The sequence below is a fragment of the Scardinius erythrophthalmus genome (genome assembly GCF_964197995.2).
Source record: "Scardinius erythrophthalmus genome assembly, chromosome: 17".
Lineage (NCBI taxonomy): Eukaryota > Metazoa > Chordata > Actinopteri > Cypriniformes > Leuciscidae > Scardinius > Scardinius erythrophthalmus.
In genome coordinates, this window is record NC_138237.1 from 31,733,383 (window position 1) to 31,754,698 (window position 21,316).

General features: G+C 36.2%; 1 protein-coding gene across 1 annotated transcript in view; it reads right to left on the reverse strand.

Annotated features, from left to right (window-relative positions):
• Window positions 1–21,316, reverse strand: part of LOC308705568 (transmembrane protein 164-like) — a 41,642-nt gene that overhangs the window by 6,199 nt on the left and 14,127 nt on the right. Inside the window, exons 3-4 of the mRNA XM_081390643.1 lie at window positions 8,161–8,227; window positions 6,872–6,950 (exon numbers count right to left, since the gene is read on the reverse strand). Coding sequence (XP_081246769.1) covers window positions 6,872–6,950; window positions 8,161–8,227 — 146 coding nt within the window. The remainder of the gene's footprint in view (window positions 1–6,871; window positions 6,951–8,160; window positions 8,228–21,316) is intronic.

The window sequence follows — 21,316 nt, forward strand, 5'->3', positions numbered from 1 at the left end:
AGACTGTTTGTTCCCTGCATTTCGACGATGAATGTTTTATAAACAAAGCCCAGATCGACGGATTCTCTCTATGGCTCTGGCTTCGCCCACACGGCCCGCCTCCAGACGCTCGTTTTTTTCCGGAAAGACTCGGTACAGCCTATTTTCTCTTATAAATATAATAAAACTAAAGACTTTTTGGAGATATGAAGGATGCAATACTACTCTTTAGGTACTCAAGATTAACAGGAGATTGAGTGAAAATGAGCATTTCACCCCCCCTTTAAGAAAGATCTTACGAATGGCTGGTGCAACCCTACCCAGGACTCTCCAAGTCAGAGTAGTATGTTTAGTGCTGGATCACTGATTTATTTTCATGAACTGAAGAAATATTCTGGGTTCAGTAATACATGTTACCAGGTACCAAATCTGTTACCACACAGAATTTCAACTTCAAGTCCTTCAAAAATAACAAAAAGATGTATAGGGTATGATGGTAATAATTACTGTTTTATTTTGAAGTGAAAAGTTAAAGTGTGGTTCATTCCCCGATAGAATTGGGCAAGAAGGCCCACAGTGACATGTTTTCATCATTATATTTAATAATTATTAAAATTCAGGGAATTATTATATAATATTTCCATAAATTACAACTGTATATCAAATATTATTCATCATAACCTACAGTCCAACTAAGAAGTATCATTCAATCAGAATAGTCTACTACTATTATGATATCCTATCAACTAAAAATATAGGCCTTTAGCCTATATAATGTAATTCAGAAGAATCTCTTAGACTAAGATTGTGTTATTTGATATATCTGTCAATATATCTGTTATTCAACTAAATATATATGTAATACTTTTAATTAATGATATCCTTTTATCAATTATCAATCCTTCTTTCACATAAAGCATTGATTTCCCAGAAACTGTGGAGCTGTAGTTGTCCTGTCTGAACATTAGGAGACACTACAGGTTTACTTATTTCTCTCTGAGCGTCATTGCTTCACTCATGTATCTTTTACTCTGGGCACATGAAGTGCCGTTCTGACATCAACATTTCAAAATGGTCATATCAGTTAAATTTACATTTATTCATTTAGCAGACACTTTTATAAAAATTAATCAGTTAATCTTAAAGAGGCAATAAACATGAGAAACGCTAGTAATACAACATTTTAGCCATCGTTCAGGATAGTACAAGCTACAATAAAGGAGGGATTAAGAAATAGTGAGAGCATAGACAAAGGAATAGTGAAAGAGGTACGGTAGTAAAATAGAATAGGTTTTTTAGGAGGCTACAGTTAAGTGCTCACAGAAGAGATGAGTTTTCAGCTGTTTCCTCAAAACTGTGGCAGAGATCTGCAGTTGGTAGAGCTCTATAAATAACGTGATTTCTACTGATTTCAATAGTATTTACATCGCTCATTTTTTTCCTGAAAGGCACCGACAGGGAAGCTAAAATGACATTGTGGTGCACATGTGGACAATGGAAGATATAATCATGTGGGGTAAAAGGGTCCAGGGGTGTATTCCATAAAGCAAGGTTATTTTACCGTCAAACATACCCAACCAAATTGATTCAACCAAACCTTACTCGAGGTACAGTATGCTGGTTCCAAAAATGCACCCAGGAGTAAGTTCATCCAACTCAGAATATGTTCATGGTTAACACACCAGACATTCTCAATAGAGCGACGAATCACCATGGAAACAGACGCTAAGAAAAGCCATGCCATACTACTACTTTTGTTAAATGCTGATTTACTTAAATGCATATTACCACCTATTTTGTGCATTTTATTTTGTGCACCACCTATGATTGTTCCAATCCAATCTGACCTGTAATGCTGCCTGAATCATAATCATACACTGTTCGTTCATTGGACAGAGGAGAACTGGCCCCTGACTGAGCCTGGGTTCTCCCAAGGTTTTGTTTCTCCATCCTGCAACCTGATGGAGTTTTGGTTCCTTGCCACTGTGACCTTTTTCCACCTTTGTTGCCATTGGCTTTTGGCTTGCTTAATTTGGTTAAATTAAATTTAACATTTAATTTAATATTCAACAATATTATTGATCTGCCTGCATTGACACCATTATATGAGAACTGAACTAAGCTGGACGATGACATCACGGTTTTCTCTAGAGCGGCTACATATATATATAAATTAACTAAATTAATAACTTTTTTACAACAGAAATGAAACTGAACTTAAGCTGGACTGTGATGCTATTTTGGAGATGCTATTAAACATGACAATCTGGGGCTCAGGTCAGGAAGCAGACAGACTGGCTAAACCGACTGTCTGCTAGCGGCCTCGCGTCACCAAGGTCAGATAAATCCCATCACATAGAGCCTCTTTCACCTAGCTATCATCATATAGAGACTGTGTCTGTTCCCCGAATTTGGAAATCCAAAAAAACGTTTTAACCCATCTAAGGTTAAAAATTTAATTGATGTTCAACAAATAAAAAACAGCTATATTACAGATGAGCAAATGCTAAAGCTTTGGTTGCTGAATATTCGATCGCTTACTTCAAAAGCACTCATTGTTAATGATATGATTTCAGATAATAACCTAGATGTGCTGTGTTTGACAGAAACCTGGCTAAAACCAAACGATTACATTACTTTAAATGAGTCCACCCCGCAAGATTACTGTTAGAAACATGAGCCTCGTCTGAAACGCAAAGGGGGAGGTGTTGCTGTAATTTATAGTAATATTTTCAAAACCACTAAGAAATCAAGTTTTAAATATAATTCTTTTGAAGTGTTAGTACTTAATGTAAAAATATATAGTATAAATGATAAATCACGTTTGAGATTTGTGTTGGCTACTGTATACAGGCCACCAGGGCACCATACAGATTTTATCAAAGAATTTGCGGACTTTCTATCAGAATTAATATTGACTGCAGATAAAGTCCTAATTGTTGGTGATTTTAATATACACATCGATAATGAAAAAGATGCATTGGGATTGGCATTTAAAGACATTGTAAACTCTATTGGAGTTAGACAACACGTGTCAGGACCTACTCATCGTCGTAATCATACTCTAGATCTAATATTATCACATGGAATGGATGTTGATGCCGTTGAAATTCTGCAGCAGAGCGATGACATCTCAGATCATTACCTAGTCTCGTGTAATTTGCATTTAGCCAAGGCTGCAAAGCTGACTCCGTGTTTCAAATATGTTAGACCTATCACTTCTGCCACTAAAGATTGCTTTATCAATAATCTTCCTGATCAGTTTCATCATCTCAGCATCCCAGATAGCTTAGAAGAACTCGATATTGCAACAGAAACTTTTAACTCTCTCTTTTCCAGCACTTTAGACACAGTTGCTCCGTTGCGCTTAAAGAAGATTAAAGAAAATAGTCCAACGCCGTGGTACAACGAGCACACTCAGGCCCTTAAGAGAGCAGACAGAAAAATGGAGCGCAACTGGAAGAAAACAAAACTAGAGGTATTTCACATTTCATGGAAAGAGAGCTCGATTGCTTACAGAGAGGCTTTAAAAGCTGCTAGATCTGCTTATTTTTCAACCCTATTAGAAGAAAATAAACATAATCCTAGGTATTTATTTGAAACGGTGGCTAAACTAACGAAAAAGAAAGCTTCAAGCCCAGAAGTTTCCAAGCAACACAGCAGTAATGACTTTATGAACTTCTTCACTTATAAGATTGATAAATCAGGGACAAAATTATAACTATGCAACCGTCTACTACAGTATCGCATCAGGCAGTGCATTGTAGTCTCCCGGAGGAAAAATTTGATTCGTTCGTTCTTATAGAAGAGTAAGAATTGACTAAACTCGTTAAATCATCTAAATCTACAACATGTATGTTAGACCCTATACCGACTAAGGTACTGAAAGAAATACTTCCAGTGGTCATAGATCCTCTTCTTAATATCATTAATTCATCTTTGTCTCTAGGATACGTACCAAAAACCTTTAAGCTGGCTATGATTAAACCGCTTGTTAAAAAAACGCAACTTGATGCTACAGAATTAGTCAATTACAGGCCGATCTCGAATCTACCCTTTCTGTCAAAGATATTAGAAAAAGCAGTGTCTTCACAACTGTGTTCCTTTCTTGAAAGAAATGATATCTGCGAAGATTTTCAGTCAGGATTTAGACCGTACCATAGTACTGAGACAGCTCTCATTAGAGTCATAAATAATTTGCTCTTATTATCCGATCGTGGTTGTGTCTCTCTATTAGTGTTACTCGATCTTAGTGCTGCATTTGACACTATCGACCACAACATTCTTTTAAATAGACTCGAAAATTATGTTGGCATTAGTGGAATTGCACTAGCATGGTTTAAATCATACTTATCTGACCGTTATCAGTTTGTAGCAGTAAATGAAGAGATGATCACAAGTTCAGTATGGCGTACCACAAGGCTCAGTACTAGGACCGTTGCTGTTCACTCTGTACATGCTACCATTAGGAGATATCATTAGGAAACATGGCATTAGCTTTCACTGTTATGCCGACGATACTCAGCTCTATATTTCTTCAAAACCTAACGAAACTTACCAATTAACAAAATTAACGGAATGCATAGCTGATATAAAAAATTGGATGACTCGTAATTTCCTACTTCTAAATTCTGAAAAAAACAGAGATTCTAATTATTGGACAAAAAACTTCCTCACGTAATAATCTAGAATACTGTCTAACACTCGATGGCTGCTCTGTCGAGTCTTCGTCGTTGGTTAGGAACCTGGGTGTGCTCTTTGATACCAATCTTTCATTTGAAAGTCACGTGTCTAGTATCTGTAAAACCGCATTTTTCCATGTTAAAAATATATCTAAATTACGCCATATGCTCTCATTGACAAATGCCGAACAATTAGTTCATGCGTTCATGACCTCAAGGCTAGATTATTGTAATGCTCTACTGGGTGGTTGTCCTGCACGCTTAATAAACAAACTACAGCTAGTTCAAAACACAGCAGCTCGAGTTCTTACCAGAACCAGGAAGAATGACCATATTAGCCCCTGTCAAAACTGCATTGGCTCCCTATTAAACATCGCATCAATTTTAAAATATTGCTGATCACTTACAAAGCACTAAATGGTTTAGCTCCGCAGTACTTGAGCGAGCTCTTAACGCATTATAGTCCTTCACGTCTATTGCGATCTCAAAATTCCGGCCAGTTGATAATACCTAGAATATCAAAGTCGACTGCTGGCGGTAGATCCTTCTCCTATTTAGCACCAAAACTTTGGAACAGTCTTCCTAACACTGTCCGGGAAGCAGACACTCTGTCAGTTCAAAGCCAGATTAAAGACACATCTCTTTGACCTAGCATTCACATAATACATTATAGACTTCTATAATTCAATGTTAGGCTGCTTAGATTAGGTCAGCTGGAACCAGGAACACTTCCCATAAATCCTGATGTACTCGGTACATCATAAGAAGAATGGCATCTACGCTAATTTTAGTGTCTTTGTTTATCCCGAGGTTTTCCCGCAGCCTGCCGGATCCAGGCCGTATCCAGATTTTATGAAGGACCTTCGCCTGGACCCGATGACAACGCAGTGCTGAAGTGCCAACTAGTCTCTCCCTATGGAGGATCCCTTTACCACTGTACAGATAAAGCGTTGTCGGGAAACTCAATTCGCGTATCTACCCCGAATTGATAAAATAAAATAAAATTCTGTATCAAAAATTATAAGGAAACGCCAGTACTTTGTTTAGGCTTGGTTTGTAGGGAATTACAAACCTGCGCACATATATTCAAACGCACATAACTATAGAACCAATTCTTAATGCGCATGTGACCTCCATCAGCGTTTCTCACAGGTTCGCATTTAAAGTCTGTGTAGAGAGAATGGTGTCGTCTTAGTGGCCCCAAATTTAATAACAAATGATTGTTGCGACGGAAGCGAATCAATCAAAACTAACTTTAGCTGGAAAATAACTTTATTAAAGAACTGCTATAAAGCCAAAACAATCTCTGTTACCTTAAATTATACGTTTATCTCTGTAAAGCTGCTTTGAAACAATCTACATTGTTAAAAACGCTATATAAATGAAGATGACTTGACTGACTTGACTATTTTCTTCTGGAAACAAACTTTGTTGCATTATTTTCCTGTTATCTCTGTAAAGCTGCTTTGAAACAATCTGTATTGTAAAAAGTGCTATATAAATAAATGTGACTTGACTTGACCTATTTGGTGGTTGTGCGATCATTTTTCAATCTTTTCGTTTAATAATCTTTAATCACTGTGAATAAGAACTATATTGTTTGTTTGATGCTAATTATATAATAAAAAGAAAGACTGTTTAAACTAAATACAGTCTGGGCTGTATACGTTTATTTTTTGTTTAGACATTTTGCTTCCACATTGCTTCAAAGGTAAGATATATCATATATCAGATCATATCATATATGTCTTTTATTATAGAAATACATTTTAGCATAGAAAAATAAAATAAAAAACAAAACATCTGAATTCAGATCAACGATGTGTGAGATGAGAATTACTGTATATAGCTATATATTATAATAAAATTATCATTACCTTGTTTAAATAGCACTTTATATATCAATATAACTATATATATAATATTGTGCACAATCTGTTACGCCCACTGGAGCCTCATCAATAGATCACGCATGTACTGAACACCTCTGAAGTAAACTAACCCTGGAACATGAGCTGCTCCGGAGGAGGTTATTTTCAGAGAGTAAGTTGCTAAGGCTACTTACATACCCTGAAAGCTACCTCCATTTTTTGGAACCGAAGGTTGAGGTTATCCGATTACTTGCCCTTAGACACACCCAGGTATGTCACATAACCTGCTTTCTGGAATACCCCCCAGGACTACTGTTTGACCTAACTTCAGAAACTCACCTCCTTTTCTGAAGAGGTAGACAGGCACAAGATACAGCATGGAGTGTTGAATATAATATATCTCCTTTTCAAATGGAAGCTGTGATGGGGGAAGAAGGTATGTTTAGATAACAAAAACATACAGAAAACCTTGCATTCTAGTCATATTTGGTGTCAGCATGTTTCACTATTACTACTGTATATGCTTATGCAATAAGCATCTAAACAAACAGCTAAACCATTAAAAATATAGTATTGATGCTAGCAGTGATGACGGGCTCGAATACTAGGGTGCCATCGCCACCTGGCAGCTCTAGGAAAACAATAAAAGTCAGGTAAAAAAAAAAACACTTCCTGCTACCATTTGGTAGTACTATGACCTTAGCCTACAATAGCCACAAACATGTGATTAGCCCCCATAAACATACAACATACAGCACAATTTAACCTATTTAACAATTTAACCTGTAGGTAGTCACCAAAATAACCATCACCACCTCCACAAGACAGTGGCAGTAAATACACACAATTCCATCTCTCTGACTACCGTCACGGTGAAATATTACGGTGATGGAAGTGCTTGAAGTGTGCTTACTTTTTACTGTACAGTGCCCAAAAGATCTGAATAACTTAATGTGAGGATAGAAACTATGAGTAAAGACTCTGGATAGTGTTGCACCCCTCTGTTTGAAGAAAGTTAAAGAGAAACCCCCCACACATTGGTACAAATTCACACTCATGCTCTTAAGAAAGCAGGTGGAAGATTACAAATTTAGAGGTATTTCAAGGGGCATGTTTCCAGCTACAGAAAGGCCCGGAAAACGGCGAGATCTGCATATTTCAGAAAGCTCATAAAAAATAAAAAGACAATCTCAGGAATTTAATACAGTAGCCAGATTGTCAAAAAAACAAAGCTTAAACTGAACAAGACTCTTCCTCACAGCACAGTAGTGTAATGCCTTGTTCACAACTTGTTCAACAATAAAATTAAGACAAGCAGACAGAATTTTAGCATCTCTGAAAATTTTGTCACATAGTATCTCCAGCGAACAGCTTCAGTCATTTGATGCAATAGGACAGGAAGAGTGAACAAAACTTATTACATGTATGCTGTAACCTTTATCCACTAAGCTACTGAAAGAGTTGTTACCTGTAATCTCAGAACATCACTACACGTCATCATGCTACAGTCTACAGTGAGGAATACTCAACAACTGAAGTGTTTTCAACCACTACTATAGTGTAATTTGAATCAAGTAACTTGGTAACTTTATTTAATAACTTTACTTTATTATAATGAATATACTCACCAGTCTAGTGTTGACTACTGGGAAGAGAAGAGCTAGAAGGGCTCCATTCAGCATGTGAACCTGAAGTCTTCAAAACAGAAAAAATTGTTAAAAATCACAGTAGAAAGCTCACAGCAACACTATATCTACACTACAGGATCACACAGTTCTAAATATCAACCAAACAAGGGGAAACCGTGACATAAACGGACAAATAAAATATCATTAAACTGACAATATCAGAAATGTCATTCAAAACCTGAGGCTATGATAGGCCAGAAGCAATTGCAACACAAAAATTACTTCATCACAAACTTTGACATACATATGGCTTGCCGTGGTACAACGAGCACACTCGGGCCCTTAAGAGAGCAGCCAGAAAAATGGAGCGCAACTGGAAGAAAACAAAACTAGAGGTATTTCGCATTTCATGGAAAGAGAGCTCAATTACTTACAGAGAGGCTTTAAAAGCTGCTAGATCTGCTTATTTTTCAACCCTATTAGAAGAAAATAAACCTAATCCTAGGTATTTATTTGAAACGGTGGCTAAACTAACGAAAAATAAAGCTTCAAGCACCGAAGTTTCCAAGCAACACAGCAGTAATGACTTTATGAACTTCTTCACTTATAAGATTGATAATATCAGGGACAAAATTCTAACTATGCAACCGTCTACTACAGTATCGCATCAGGCAGTGCATTGTAGTCTCCCTGAGGAAAAATTTGATTCATTCGTTGCTATAGGAGAGGAAGAATTTACTAAACTCATTAAATCATCTAAATCTACAACATGTATGTTAGACCCTATACCGACTAAGCTACTGAAAGAAATACTTCCAGAGGTCATAGATCCTCTTCTTAATATCATTAATTCGTCTTTGTCTCTAGGATACGTACCAAAAAACTTTAAGCTGGCTTTGATTAAACCGCTTGTTAAAAAAAAACGCAACTTGATCCTTCAGAATTAGTCAATTACAGGCCGATCTCGAATCTACCCTTTCTGTCAAAGATATTAGAAAAGACAGTATCCTCACAACTGTGTTCCTTTCTTGAAAGAAATGATATCTGCGAGGATTTCCAGTCCGGATTTAGACCGTACCATAGTACCGAAACAGCTCTCGTTAGAGTCACAAATGATTTGCTCTTATCATCCGATCGTGGTTGTATCTCTCTATTAGTGTTACTCGATCTTAGTGCTGCATTTGACACCATCGACCACAACGTTCTTTTAAATAGATTAGAACATTATGTTGGCATTACGGGAAATGCACTAGCATGGTTTAAATCATACTTATCTGACCGTTATCAGTTTGTAGCAGTAAATGATGAGATGTCTCATCGATCACAAGTTCAGTATGGCGTACCACAAGGCTCAGTACTAGGACCGCTGCTGTTCACTCTGTACATGCTACTTAGGAGATATCATTAGGAAACATGGCATTAGCTTTCACTGTTATGCCGATGATACTCAGCTCTATATTTCTTCAAAACCTAACGAAACTTATCAATTCACAAAATTAACGGAATGCATAGCGGATATAAAAAATTGGATGACTTGTAATTTCCTACTTCTAAATTCTGAAAAAACAGAGTTTCTAATTATTGGACAAAAAACTTCCTCACGTAATAACCTAGAATACTGTCTAACACTTGATGGCTGCTCTGTTAAGTCTTCGTCGTCGGTTAGGAACCTGGGTGTGCTCTTTGATACCAATCTTTCATTTGAAAGTCACGTGTCTAGTATCTGTAAAACTGCATTTTTCCATCTTAAAAATATATCTAAATTACGTCATATGCTCTCATTGACAAATGTGGACCAATTAGTTCATGCGTTCATGACCTCAAGGCTAGATTATTGTAATGCTCTACTAGGTGGTTGCCCTGCACGCTTAATAAACAAACTACAGCTGGTTCAAAACGCAGCAGCTCGAGTTCTTACCAGAACCAGGAAGCATGACCATATTAGCCCAGTTCTGTCAAAACTGCACTGGCTCCCTATTAAACATCGCATAAATTTTAAAATATTGCTGATTACTTACAAAGCACTGAATGGTTTAGCTCCGCAGTACTTGAGCGAGCTCTTAACGCATTATAGTCCGTCACGTCTATTACGATCTCAAAATTCCGGCCAGTTGATTATACCTAGAATATCAAAATCCACTGCTGGCGGTAGATCCTTCTCCTATTTAGCACCAAAACTCTGGAACAGTCTTCCTACCATTGTCCGGGAAGCAGACACACTCTGTCAGTTCAAAGCCAGATTAAAGTCACATCTCTTTGACCTAGCTTTCACATAATACATTATAGACTTCTATAATTTAACGTTATGCTGCATAGATTAGGTCAGCCGGAACCGGGAACACTTCCCAAAAATCCTGATGTACTCGTTACATCATGAGAAGAATGGCATCTACGCTAATTTTAGTGTCTGTGTTTATCCCAAGGTTTTTCCTGCAGCCTGCCGGATCCAGGCCGTATCCAGATCTGACGAAGGACCTTCACCTGGACCGATGACAACGCAGTGCTGAAGTGCCAACTAGTCTCTCCCTATGGAGGATCCCACTACCACTCTACAGATAAGGCGTTGTCGGGAAAATTCGTCTCGCGGTCTACCCCAAAGCAACAAATAAAATAAAATTCCTTATCAAAATTTATAAGGAAAGACAAGTATTTTGTTTAGGCTTGACTTGTAGGGAATTCCAAACCTGCGTATATTCTAACGCACATAACTATAGAACCCATTCTAAATGCTCATGTGAGCGCCATCAGCGTTTCTAACAGGGTCGCGTTTAAAGTCTGTGTAGAGAGAGTGGTGTCGTCTTAGCGGCCCCTAATTTAATAACAAATGATCATTGCGACGGAACCAAATCAATTAAAACTAACTTTAGATGGAAATAACTTAACTCTGCTGTAAAGCCGAAACAATCTCTGTTACCTTAAATTATACGCTTATCTCTGTAAAGCTGCTTTGAGACAATCTACATTGTTAAAAGCGCTATATAAATGAAGATGACTTGACTTGACTTGACTTGCCATTACCAGCACAGTTATGCTGCCTTGAAACAGCAAAATGTATGGTGTGCATAGAGAAGGCAATCCCGCAATACTCAAAAAATAAGTTGTAAATAATAAAAAATACAAAAAGATATTCAGGATGGTGGTATGAAACAGGAAATGATAGATAAATAGATAGATAGATTACTCTAGAACCAGAAAGAAAAATTCCTGATTTTAGACATACGTGACAAAAAACAAATACATTATATCTTGACTACAGGTTTAAAAACCTCAGGAACCTAAGGAAATGAAACAGCGTTACATGGGTTAAACCTCAGGAAACATTGCACCTTATAAAAACAAAACAGGCCCATTTTATTCAAGACACATTGCACTGTGACATCAACATGCACTTATTCTTACAATCATCACCCGAATGTCCACCATGTTTCCTGTTTCCCACCATGAACTTAAAATTAAGTTCTTTTCAAATTTCTTCTACAGTTCTCATGAAACGAAATTCATTTCAAGCACAAATTTGACAAGAAAAAAGTGGGAATTATTAGCAACACCAACATAACATTAAAGCTAATGTGTTCTGTTATTTAAGAAAAGTAAAAAAAAAAACTAATGTTTTCAATAATTACATTAAACTAACCGAATCATAGGCTATCATTGATAAAGTGCAGCCAAACTGAACTCTTTGCCCATGAAGATGATTTTTGATGGACTTCTAAGGCAGCATAACAGTTTAATGATCAATCCCAAAATAGGACAGACCTTTTGTGATAATTAAGCAAATATTTAAATATTTCTCCAGCCCCACAGTGCTACCCTACACCCCAACCTTTACACGCCTCAGGAGTACACATTAATAATGCTGAATCAAACAGTATTCAGGGCTCGCAAAATCGCTAGTCCGACGTCCTGGGGCTATTGTGTTTTCCAGTCGGGGAGGTTGCTAATACAATGATAAATCAGATACATGTACAATAACAATTCTAGGAAAAAAATTACATTACGATGTCTAGAAACAAAAACGTCTGAATGGTAACAAGCGCTACATAAATAAAGGTGACTTGACCATCATATATTCTGCTATATAAACAGCATAAAATAATTACAGCACCATTTACTTGCCTCAAAAAAGTCTGGAATTGTTGTTGTTGTTATTATTATTTGCTACACTTCAATATGTGAATTATTCCATCAGAAAATAACGTTGTTAGACTTTAAAACAACGGAGCTGCGCATTTCAGTTGATATCTCCGATTCAGAATCTGACACAGACTGATTCATGTACCATTCTGGTCACAAAAATTTCAGTTCAGTTAGAACCAGATGCATATATGTATTGATGATTCTAATTTGAACATAGTATATCCAATTGTTGATATTTTGTGTTTTGAAAAAGTTTTTGATTGATGTTTTGACTCCTAACCAATTTTCTACATTAAAAATTGTCTTTTTATTTTGGCTAGTAAAATTCATTTCGGGCTACCAAAATCTGAAGAGTGCCTGCCCAAGGGCTACCAGCGATTCTGAAATTTTGCGTGTCCTGGTATTTATCATTATTTCACACATAAAAAGAGAACACTACTACAGTACTTATTCAGTAACGCCTGCTTCCATTTATTTGTGATCACGGGAATGCACAAAACAATTCTATTAAGACTTAAGTCCAAAGGCTTACATATTTAGAAAAATATTGATAAAATACCATATGTTTACATCACATTTCTTTAGAAAGAATGATAATTTCTACTAATTTTCTAATAGATCTAAGGAAGTTTGAGTGATCTCTCCCGTATAACTAATACTGTTATCCTTGCAATCAGAGCAACAGAGGAAGCTCACGGACAGAAAACAAGAAGTTAACCAGAGTATGTGTAATTTATGACATATGCAGATGCAAAAGTCTAGTATCAACCAAGGCACAGGGAAGAAACAAATGAAACATGAAACGAAACAAATATACGATTGTAATCATATGATTTGTCCAAATTCTTAAAACAGTCTCTGCATATGTGTATTTATTATGCAATGGTTAACATAAGTAGCCTTTAGCATAGCATTTAAATATATTTCTGCCATATTTGGTGATCAGAATCTTCATTAGATTGCAATAGGAAGTTATTTCAGACACTGGCTGGTGCTTTGGACCGTGGCATTCAGCAGGCCAAAAACCCCTGGCCCCGTTGGCTTGGAGGAACCCCCCTAGGAGACTTGACCAAGCCCCGGAAGTGACCGTGGAAATGCGACTGGCACACACTAGCATGCTCGCCCGATAGTGGATAGTGGCTATTGACAATGGTCCGTTAGTCTCTACTTGTTTTGACGGCCTTTAATCAGAGTACAGAATGTATTGCATAAACCTACATAAACCTCACGTTCTGTTGTATCTCTACAAACTAACTTCAAATTGGTCACCTGTGAAAGATGTTAAAGCAAAATTAAAGATTGCAGCAGCATCCTTGAATAAAATCAAACCCAGAAAACAAACAAAAATGTATAAATGCCTTAAGAAGGGTAGATTACCTGGGTAGAATACCACCTTAGACATCCATGATCAAGCATCATGAGGGACACAAAGAATGAGCGATTCTGCATTGAATACTTCTGTGAGGGACACTTCTTGTGTGTGTGTGTGTGTGTGTTGTGTGTGTGTATATATATATATATATATATATATATATATATATATACACTGAATTTGGGGGTTATTTGAATGTTTCTCTGATAGGAACTGACTGTCTTACGAAAAGTTTTGATGCCATTTTCTTTTCCTGTTTCCGTATAATGCATATTAAAGTAGTGTTTACAGTAAGTGCAGCGCTGCTTTGTGTACAGCCGCGGTAACCAAGGGAACACTATATCGCAGCTGTTCTATAAGTATTGTCAGAGAGTACATTTGCATTTTCATTCAGTCCATCTGCTGTTTTGTTTTTGTTTTGTGCAGGTATGTTTTATGCAGCATAATTCCACAAAGCTGAAAGTCAGGCCATTCTGTTTTTTCTTTAAATTTTGAAATGATACATTTTATAAATGTTTTTCTTCAAGGTCAGTTTGGCCTGTAATAGAGCAAAAATAAAATAAAAATGCATTTGCTTAAAAAAAATAACAGCGATCACTTGTCCTTGTAAAAAAAATGCCAATCGGAATCAGCAATTTTTTCGATCGTCCATCTACACGTTCTTTCAATTGTGACCCATATCCGATTCATGTGTTTACACTTGCCATACTTTTCTGAAACATTGCGCATGCTTAAAGGAGGTTCTTGCATAGATGGACGAACGTGAAATATGCTTGATGCAAGCTTTGCGATATAGCCTATGCGAAGTTCGCTAAACATCACCATGATTTTGAGGCGGAGGAGGACGAAAAGGGCCATCATCATTGCGCATATGCTTCAGTTATTGTGTGTGAGAGAGATCTCAGGACTGGTGGGAGCATATTGTGGCGGGCTTTAAGAGCAGTGGGTCTGAAATTTTAGGATGAGCAAGCCAACCTTTGATATGTTGTGTCAACGTTTGTCCACATTCCTTTGATATGTTGTGTCAACGTTTGTCCATTCCTTTGATATGTTGTGTCAACGTTTGTCCACATTCCTTTGATATGTTGTGTCAACGTTTGTCCATTCGTTTGATATGTTGTGTCAACGTTTGTCCACATTCCTTTGATATGTTGTGTCAACGTTTGTCCACATTCCTTTGATATGTTGTGTCAACGTTTGTCCATGTTTCGTCAGGCCATCCGTCCCTTTGAAGATGCGCGTCAGGGTTGCTCTCCTCATTAAACCGCGGAGACGTAGCCTAATGCCTCAGAAAATCCGATCTGCCTGTTTACATGACAGTCAAATTGGCACATATCTGATTTATTTCCACATATGAATGAGGCCTGAAACTGATCTGGAAATATCCGAAGGCATGCGTTTTTTTCCTGTTTACACTGTCATAGAACACATCCGATCTGTGTCACATGTGAGCGAAAAATCTGAATTGGGTCACATTTCACTGACAGTGTAAACGAGGCCCTAATAGAGTTCCTTGATGGTGTTTTAGTGAATTAATGCTGAATTGCATTAACACTCACCCAAGAGCTGAGGGTCACAATCTATTTTGATATGTTTAGCCAAAACAGTCACTAAAGAGGTAAATGTCTCCAATACACATGCTATAGTTTTTCACATTAAAATGCAGAAAAGCACAGGGAAAGGGGGCTAGATTCAAGCACACGTGATCCATTTTGAAAGAAATCAATTTATAATTCGACTAATCCAAAATTCAGGTCATCCCTGAGCTTATTTATTATTTATTTCCATCTGGTGACATTACCAGCACAGCATGTCTAACATTCAGGACATTACAAGCTCCTGTGAGGACTTTGTTACCACCATGTTAGATATAATGGAAAGTCCAAATAGGCTCTGTTAACAAAGTTTTTTTTTTTTTTTTTTTTTTTTTTTTTAAATGGCTTTTTTTTTAATTGCTTACGTTTATGATGTGACACTACATGAGTGTGTATGTGTATATGTATATATGTATATATATGTATATATCTATCTATATATATATATATATATATATATATATATATAATATATATCTATATCTATATATATCTATATATATATATATATATATATATATATATTAGATATATAGAGATATATATAGATATATAGATATTATGAGGGGCCGTACAAGCCAAAATCCATTCTTCTACTCTCACACACATACATTCTCCTCTCACACACACATACTGTACATTCTCCTTTCACATACATACATTTCTACACTCAAAGTCATACAAGTCATTAATTTCCAATGGAGAGTCGTACGGGACCTGCGTGGAGTTCCGATCATATGCGAATGTCATGTGCAGTGGAAAGGCGGCTTTACTATGATTACGGTAAATTCAGGAACTGCAGCGAGAGAATTTTTTTCATCCGACTAGCTACTCAGGCTGGAATTTGCTGGAATACACCGTTTCATTTTCTGTGACTATACAGTATCAGATAAATGTGTAATGTGAGTCTACTGAAAGAGCGTTTCACTTTTTGACATGAAGAAGTCACACTGCCAGCTATTTCAACACTGTGAAACAAAAACAAATTTATTGTTGTCTTTGTTGAATTTGCAGATTATACAGTGTGTGACAGAAATAAAAATGATATGAGCCACCAGAAAAACAGCCTCTTCTGTGTGTGCAACAGGACATAACTGTTCTCAGACCTGATTCTTTGTCTGGATTCATAAGCAGTCCGCACTACATTTAGAAATCCATATAAGGACTCCAATGTATTTACTGCTGCTCTATTTCTTGAGTCCTCAATAAATCTTGAGACTGACAGAAATCCACATAGGGTTTGAATGTGATCACAGAGATCTCAATGCAGCCTGACATGCACAAAATAATCTGTTTCTCTTTGCATTTGGTCAATACATTGGTCAGCACATTATTAAAAAAATGTCTGATTTCATGTACATTGCTACTTACTCCAAAAAGTAAAAACTGTACTTGAATATAAATAGCATTAACATCATTGTAAAGTTGTGATGAAGAGCTAAGCAAGTCTTGCATATGTATTTCCGGGTCTGAGTGTGACTTCCTGCTTAAAGAGGAAGTAATTGATACCAAAAAAAAAAAAAAAAAAATATATATATATATATATATAAATATATATATATATATATATATATATATATATATATATGAATATATAAATGTATGTATGTGAAAGGAGAATGTATGTGTCTGTGCGTATTGAAAATGTATGTATGTGAAAGGAGTATGTATGTGTGTGACAGTAGAAATGTATGTATGTGAAAGGAGAATATATATAATAATTACGCACTACTTACTAAACATGAGGTGAAATTAAACGAAAAAAATGCAGTTTCAATACAAGTGAGGCTTAATGGACAGCACTGGCGTTACAATGTTGATTATCAAGTCAAGTCATGTTTATTTATATATTGCTTTATACAACACTGATTGTTTCAAAGCAGATTTACATTGTGTCCTATCCAGACACGATGTGATAAGATTCCAGCAACAAGCATTTTGTCAGTCTACACCAAACGCGACATGGCTGAAAAATTACCACAAAATTAACTACAAATGTTAATCGTTTTAACATTACTCAAAATACATACTCTAGACCGATAATCCCTTCATGGAATTGACTTGTTTGCTTGTATAGAGTTTGCTTACATAGAGTTCACGGGTTAGATGAACATTGTTTCCTTTAATTTACATATATTTTTAAGATTTAGGATAAATCATCCTCTGTTGCTTTCATTATGGCTAATAAAGTCATACATACTTACTATTTTAATAATGAACAAAACAAAATCAGTACCTGAGATTTGAGCCATGTTGTTGCAGAAATTGAAATCATTTCAAAAATAGAATTCCACTGTAGCTCTTTGCATATCACTGCATATCATATCGCTGATTATGACAAAAACTCTTTTGACTTTTATTTCACAGTAACAATATAGATCACAATATAAATTGTTTTGTCATTTTATTTTGTTTTTGTAATTGAAATTAAGAGTAAATTACAAATGAATTGCTTTGGATCCATTTGCCGCAACAAGATGATGATTTTCCTGCTATTGTACACTCAAAAAAAAATTTTTTTTTGGCACTGTTCATTTTACTCAAATATCTTTTTTTTTAATACACACATATATTTTGTTTTCCACCTATACACTATTTTTTGTTCTTAATTAACTTAAACTGTTTAACTATCCACTATACTTAATTATCAATCTTTATCAAAACCACACAGCTCTCAGTTCTGGAGAGAGGAGGGGGAATAATGACAGTGGGCGGGGTTTTGTGTGACGTCCACCTGTGAATGCAGACACGATGGCTGGATTGCATTTACATTACACATAGGATGTGTCATTGAACAGGCTTCAGTTTACTGGAGATCATTTAGTCTTCAGCTTTACCTCAATCAGCTATTCCTTTTAGATGTTTCTTTTTCGATAACGTTGATGCATCATAATCTAGCAGTGTTATTTTTTTCTAGTCATAAGTTCATGTGTTCATAGACATGTTATATGTCATTTTTATTTGTCAACATTCATTTTCGTAACAGCCTTTCATGTAACATTTCGTAACATTTTTGGACCCTAGTGATGACCACAATAGCCCTAATGTGACATGACAACTAGACAACAAGCCCATGACAACTCGATGAGCCCTAGAGACAGGTACCCTGTGAAAAACTCATGGACACGACAGCCAGACAACAAGAACCAGACAATCTTCAAGCAGAAGGAACCGATGGAGTTTGGGTTCCTTGCCACTGTCACCTCTGGCTTGCTAGTTGGGCTAGTATATAGTCTAGTTGCTATACTGACACTATCAGATGAGAACTGAACTGAGCTGGATAATAAAATCATCGTTTTATACAGAGCTTCTTTATAGCTGAATTGAACATTTCATATTTGATGATCTTTACAGTAACTGAACAGAACTGAATCAACACTGAACTGACAATGCTCAACTGAACAATGACACTTTTTGCTTTTAAAAGCTGCTTCACAGCAGAATTTAATTCTGTTTGCATCTACAGTATTAATCAATATTTTCCTGTTTATTCCCTGTAAACAATCTGTATTGTATACAGCGTATTTAAATAAAAGTGACTTGAATTGAGTTATGCAAATGACATTTTATTTTATTTATTTTTATTTATTTTTCAGTGGAGTTGATGTAGATGATCAAGGAGATGAAAGTGAGTGGAGATGATCGTGGACTTCAGGAGAAACCCCCTACACTCCCCCACCCACCATCATGGACAGCACTGTGGCAGCAGTGGAGTCATTCAGGTTCATGGGCTCTACCGTCACTCAGGACCTGAAGTGGGAGTTCCACATAGACTCCACATGGCCCAGCAGAGGAAGTTCAACCTGCCACAGGAGCTGCTGATACAATTCTACTCTGCAGTCATTGAGTCTGTCCTCTGCACTTCTATAACTGTCTGGTTCAGCTCAGCTACCAAATCAGATCTCAGAAGACTACAGCGGATAGTCCGGACTGTGCAGCGAATCACTAGTACACCCCTCCCCAGTCTCCAAGAACTGTACTTATCTAGAGTGAGTAAAAGAGCTGGCAAAAAATATTCTGGACCCCTCACACCCAGGCCACTTCCTATCTGAACTGTTGCCGTCTGGTCGGAGCTACAGAGCATTGAACACCAGAACGGCCAGGCTTACCCTAGCGAAAAATAAATATACTAAAATGTATTTGAAATACATTTAGTTTTTGCTAAGTACACTACAAATACATTTACATATTTATGTACTTAATACAAATACCCTGCAATTGTACTTTTAGTATAATAAATTGATATACTTAAAGTCTGCTAAATTGGAACAGCTAATTTTGTGCTTAATGTACTTTAGTTATCCAGAAATAGTGCTGAAGATCACCCAAGATATACTTAAGTAAGTATATTTGATTGTGCTTAAATTAAACTATTGCAACTATACTTTAGGTACACTTTAAATATCTTGCATTTAAAAACTGATCTTATACAGTGATCATACTATCCTTACTAATAGTGATAATAAAACACATTTTAAGGCTTAATATTAAGAAATGTGTATTATGCAATAAAGAAAATAAAGTTTAATTATATTTATTTCAGTACATCTCAAGCAATATGTCAGTGTATATGTTAATGGATTTGTAGTATACTTAGTATGAAATGTATTTTAAATACATTTTGGTATAGTTTTTTTTACTAGGGTAGGAACAGTTTTTTCCCTCAGGCAATCCAACTCATGAACAGTTAATGCCCCCACTTGGCAATAAACATCTGCAATACACAACACTACTTATACATTTATTTATTTAACACAGCATACTTCTTATTTACATTTCCTGGCATTTGTACATACATAGCTGTACATACCATCTATTGTCTATTTTTTTATATTGTGTATTTTTTTTTTATATTTTGTATATTGTTGTTTCCTATTTACTTATTCTATTTTTATTATTTTTACTATCTGTGAAAATAGATAGTAAATTGTCATTCTGTTTGTACTGTGGATGCTTCTGTCACTGCAATTCTGTTTGTACTGTGGAAGCTTCTGTCACCAAAACAAATTCCTCATATGTGCAAACATTCCTGGCAATAAAGCTCTTTCTGATTCTGATTCCTGACCCTGTTAGATCTGTACCTTGCCTCCTTAGAACCGACGCCTTCTCTCGGTTCTCAGGTTATATGGTGAATTGGTCTAAATCAGAAGCTCTTGCATTAACTGCGTTTTACCCTGTCACAGTTTTTCATCTTGGCATGTTTCAATGGCCTAAGTTAGGAATTAGATATGTATTTATTTACCCCAAATTTAAATGATTTAGTGATAGTTCATTTTGATCCCTTAATGAAAATTATTTTCTGTGTTATCGATAGATGGGAACCATTCTGTATGTCAATGGATAGAAAAGTCAATGTAAAAAAAAAAAAGATTTGTTTACTACAGTCGCTCCCATTACAACTACCATTTTCCTACATTAAACAGTTTGAAAGAATATGTAGGCTAAAACTTTTATTTGGAATGGTAAGCGACCTTGGTTACATTCTAAGTTACCTGTTGAGAAAGGTGGACTAGGCCTGCCTAATGTATTGTTTTATTATTATGCTTTCAATCTTAAGACACATGGCCACATTGGTCACTTCCTCCTGAGCAAGCTCTCCCTTGATACAAGATTGAACAATCTGTCTTGCCTTCAATTTCACTATTGCAGAGTCTGGCCATTAAACAGGTTGGAGAGGTGAAAAAAATCCAGTTATTTCACACTTACAGTACATGCAGTATGGTTAAAGATATTTGTCAGTGTAGCTTTGACCTTTACTTAAATGCTTGTTCAAGTATAAGGTTGAACCCTAAATTGTGTATTAATTAAGGGTGTTGTAATATTAGGTGACCTTTTGAAAATGGTTGTCTGAATGGTTAAAACAGTAGTATGTTGAGGGTTGATTTGTAGGGAAGGACTACATGCCTGCGCACATATATTCAAATGCGCATACTCAAAACTCGTAAACTGTGCATGAACTCGTAATGTGCATGTGCACGCCATCGGCGTTCTCACTGGTTCGCGTTTTTGAAGTTTGCGCAGAAAGAACTTAAAGTCCCCATGAAATCAAAAT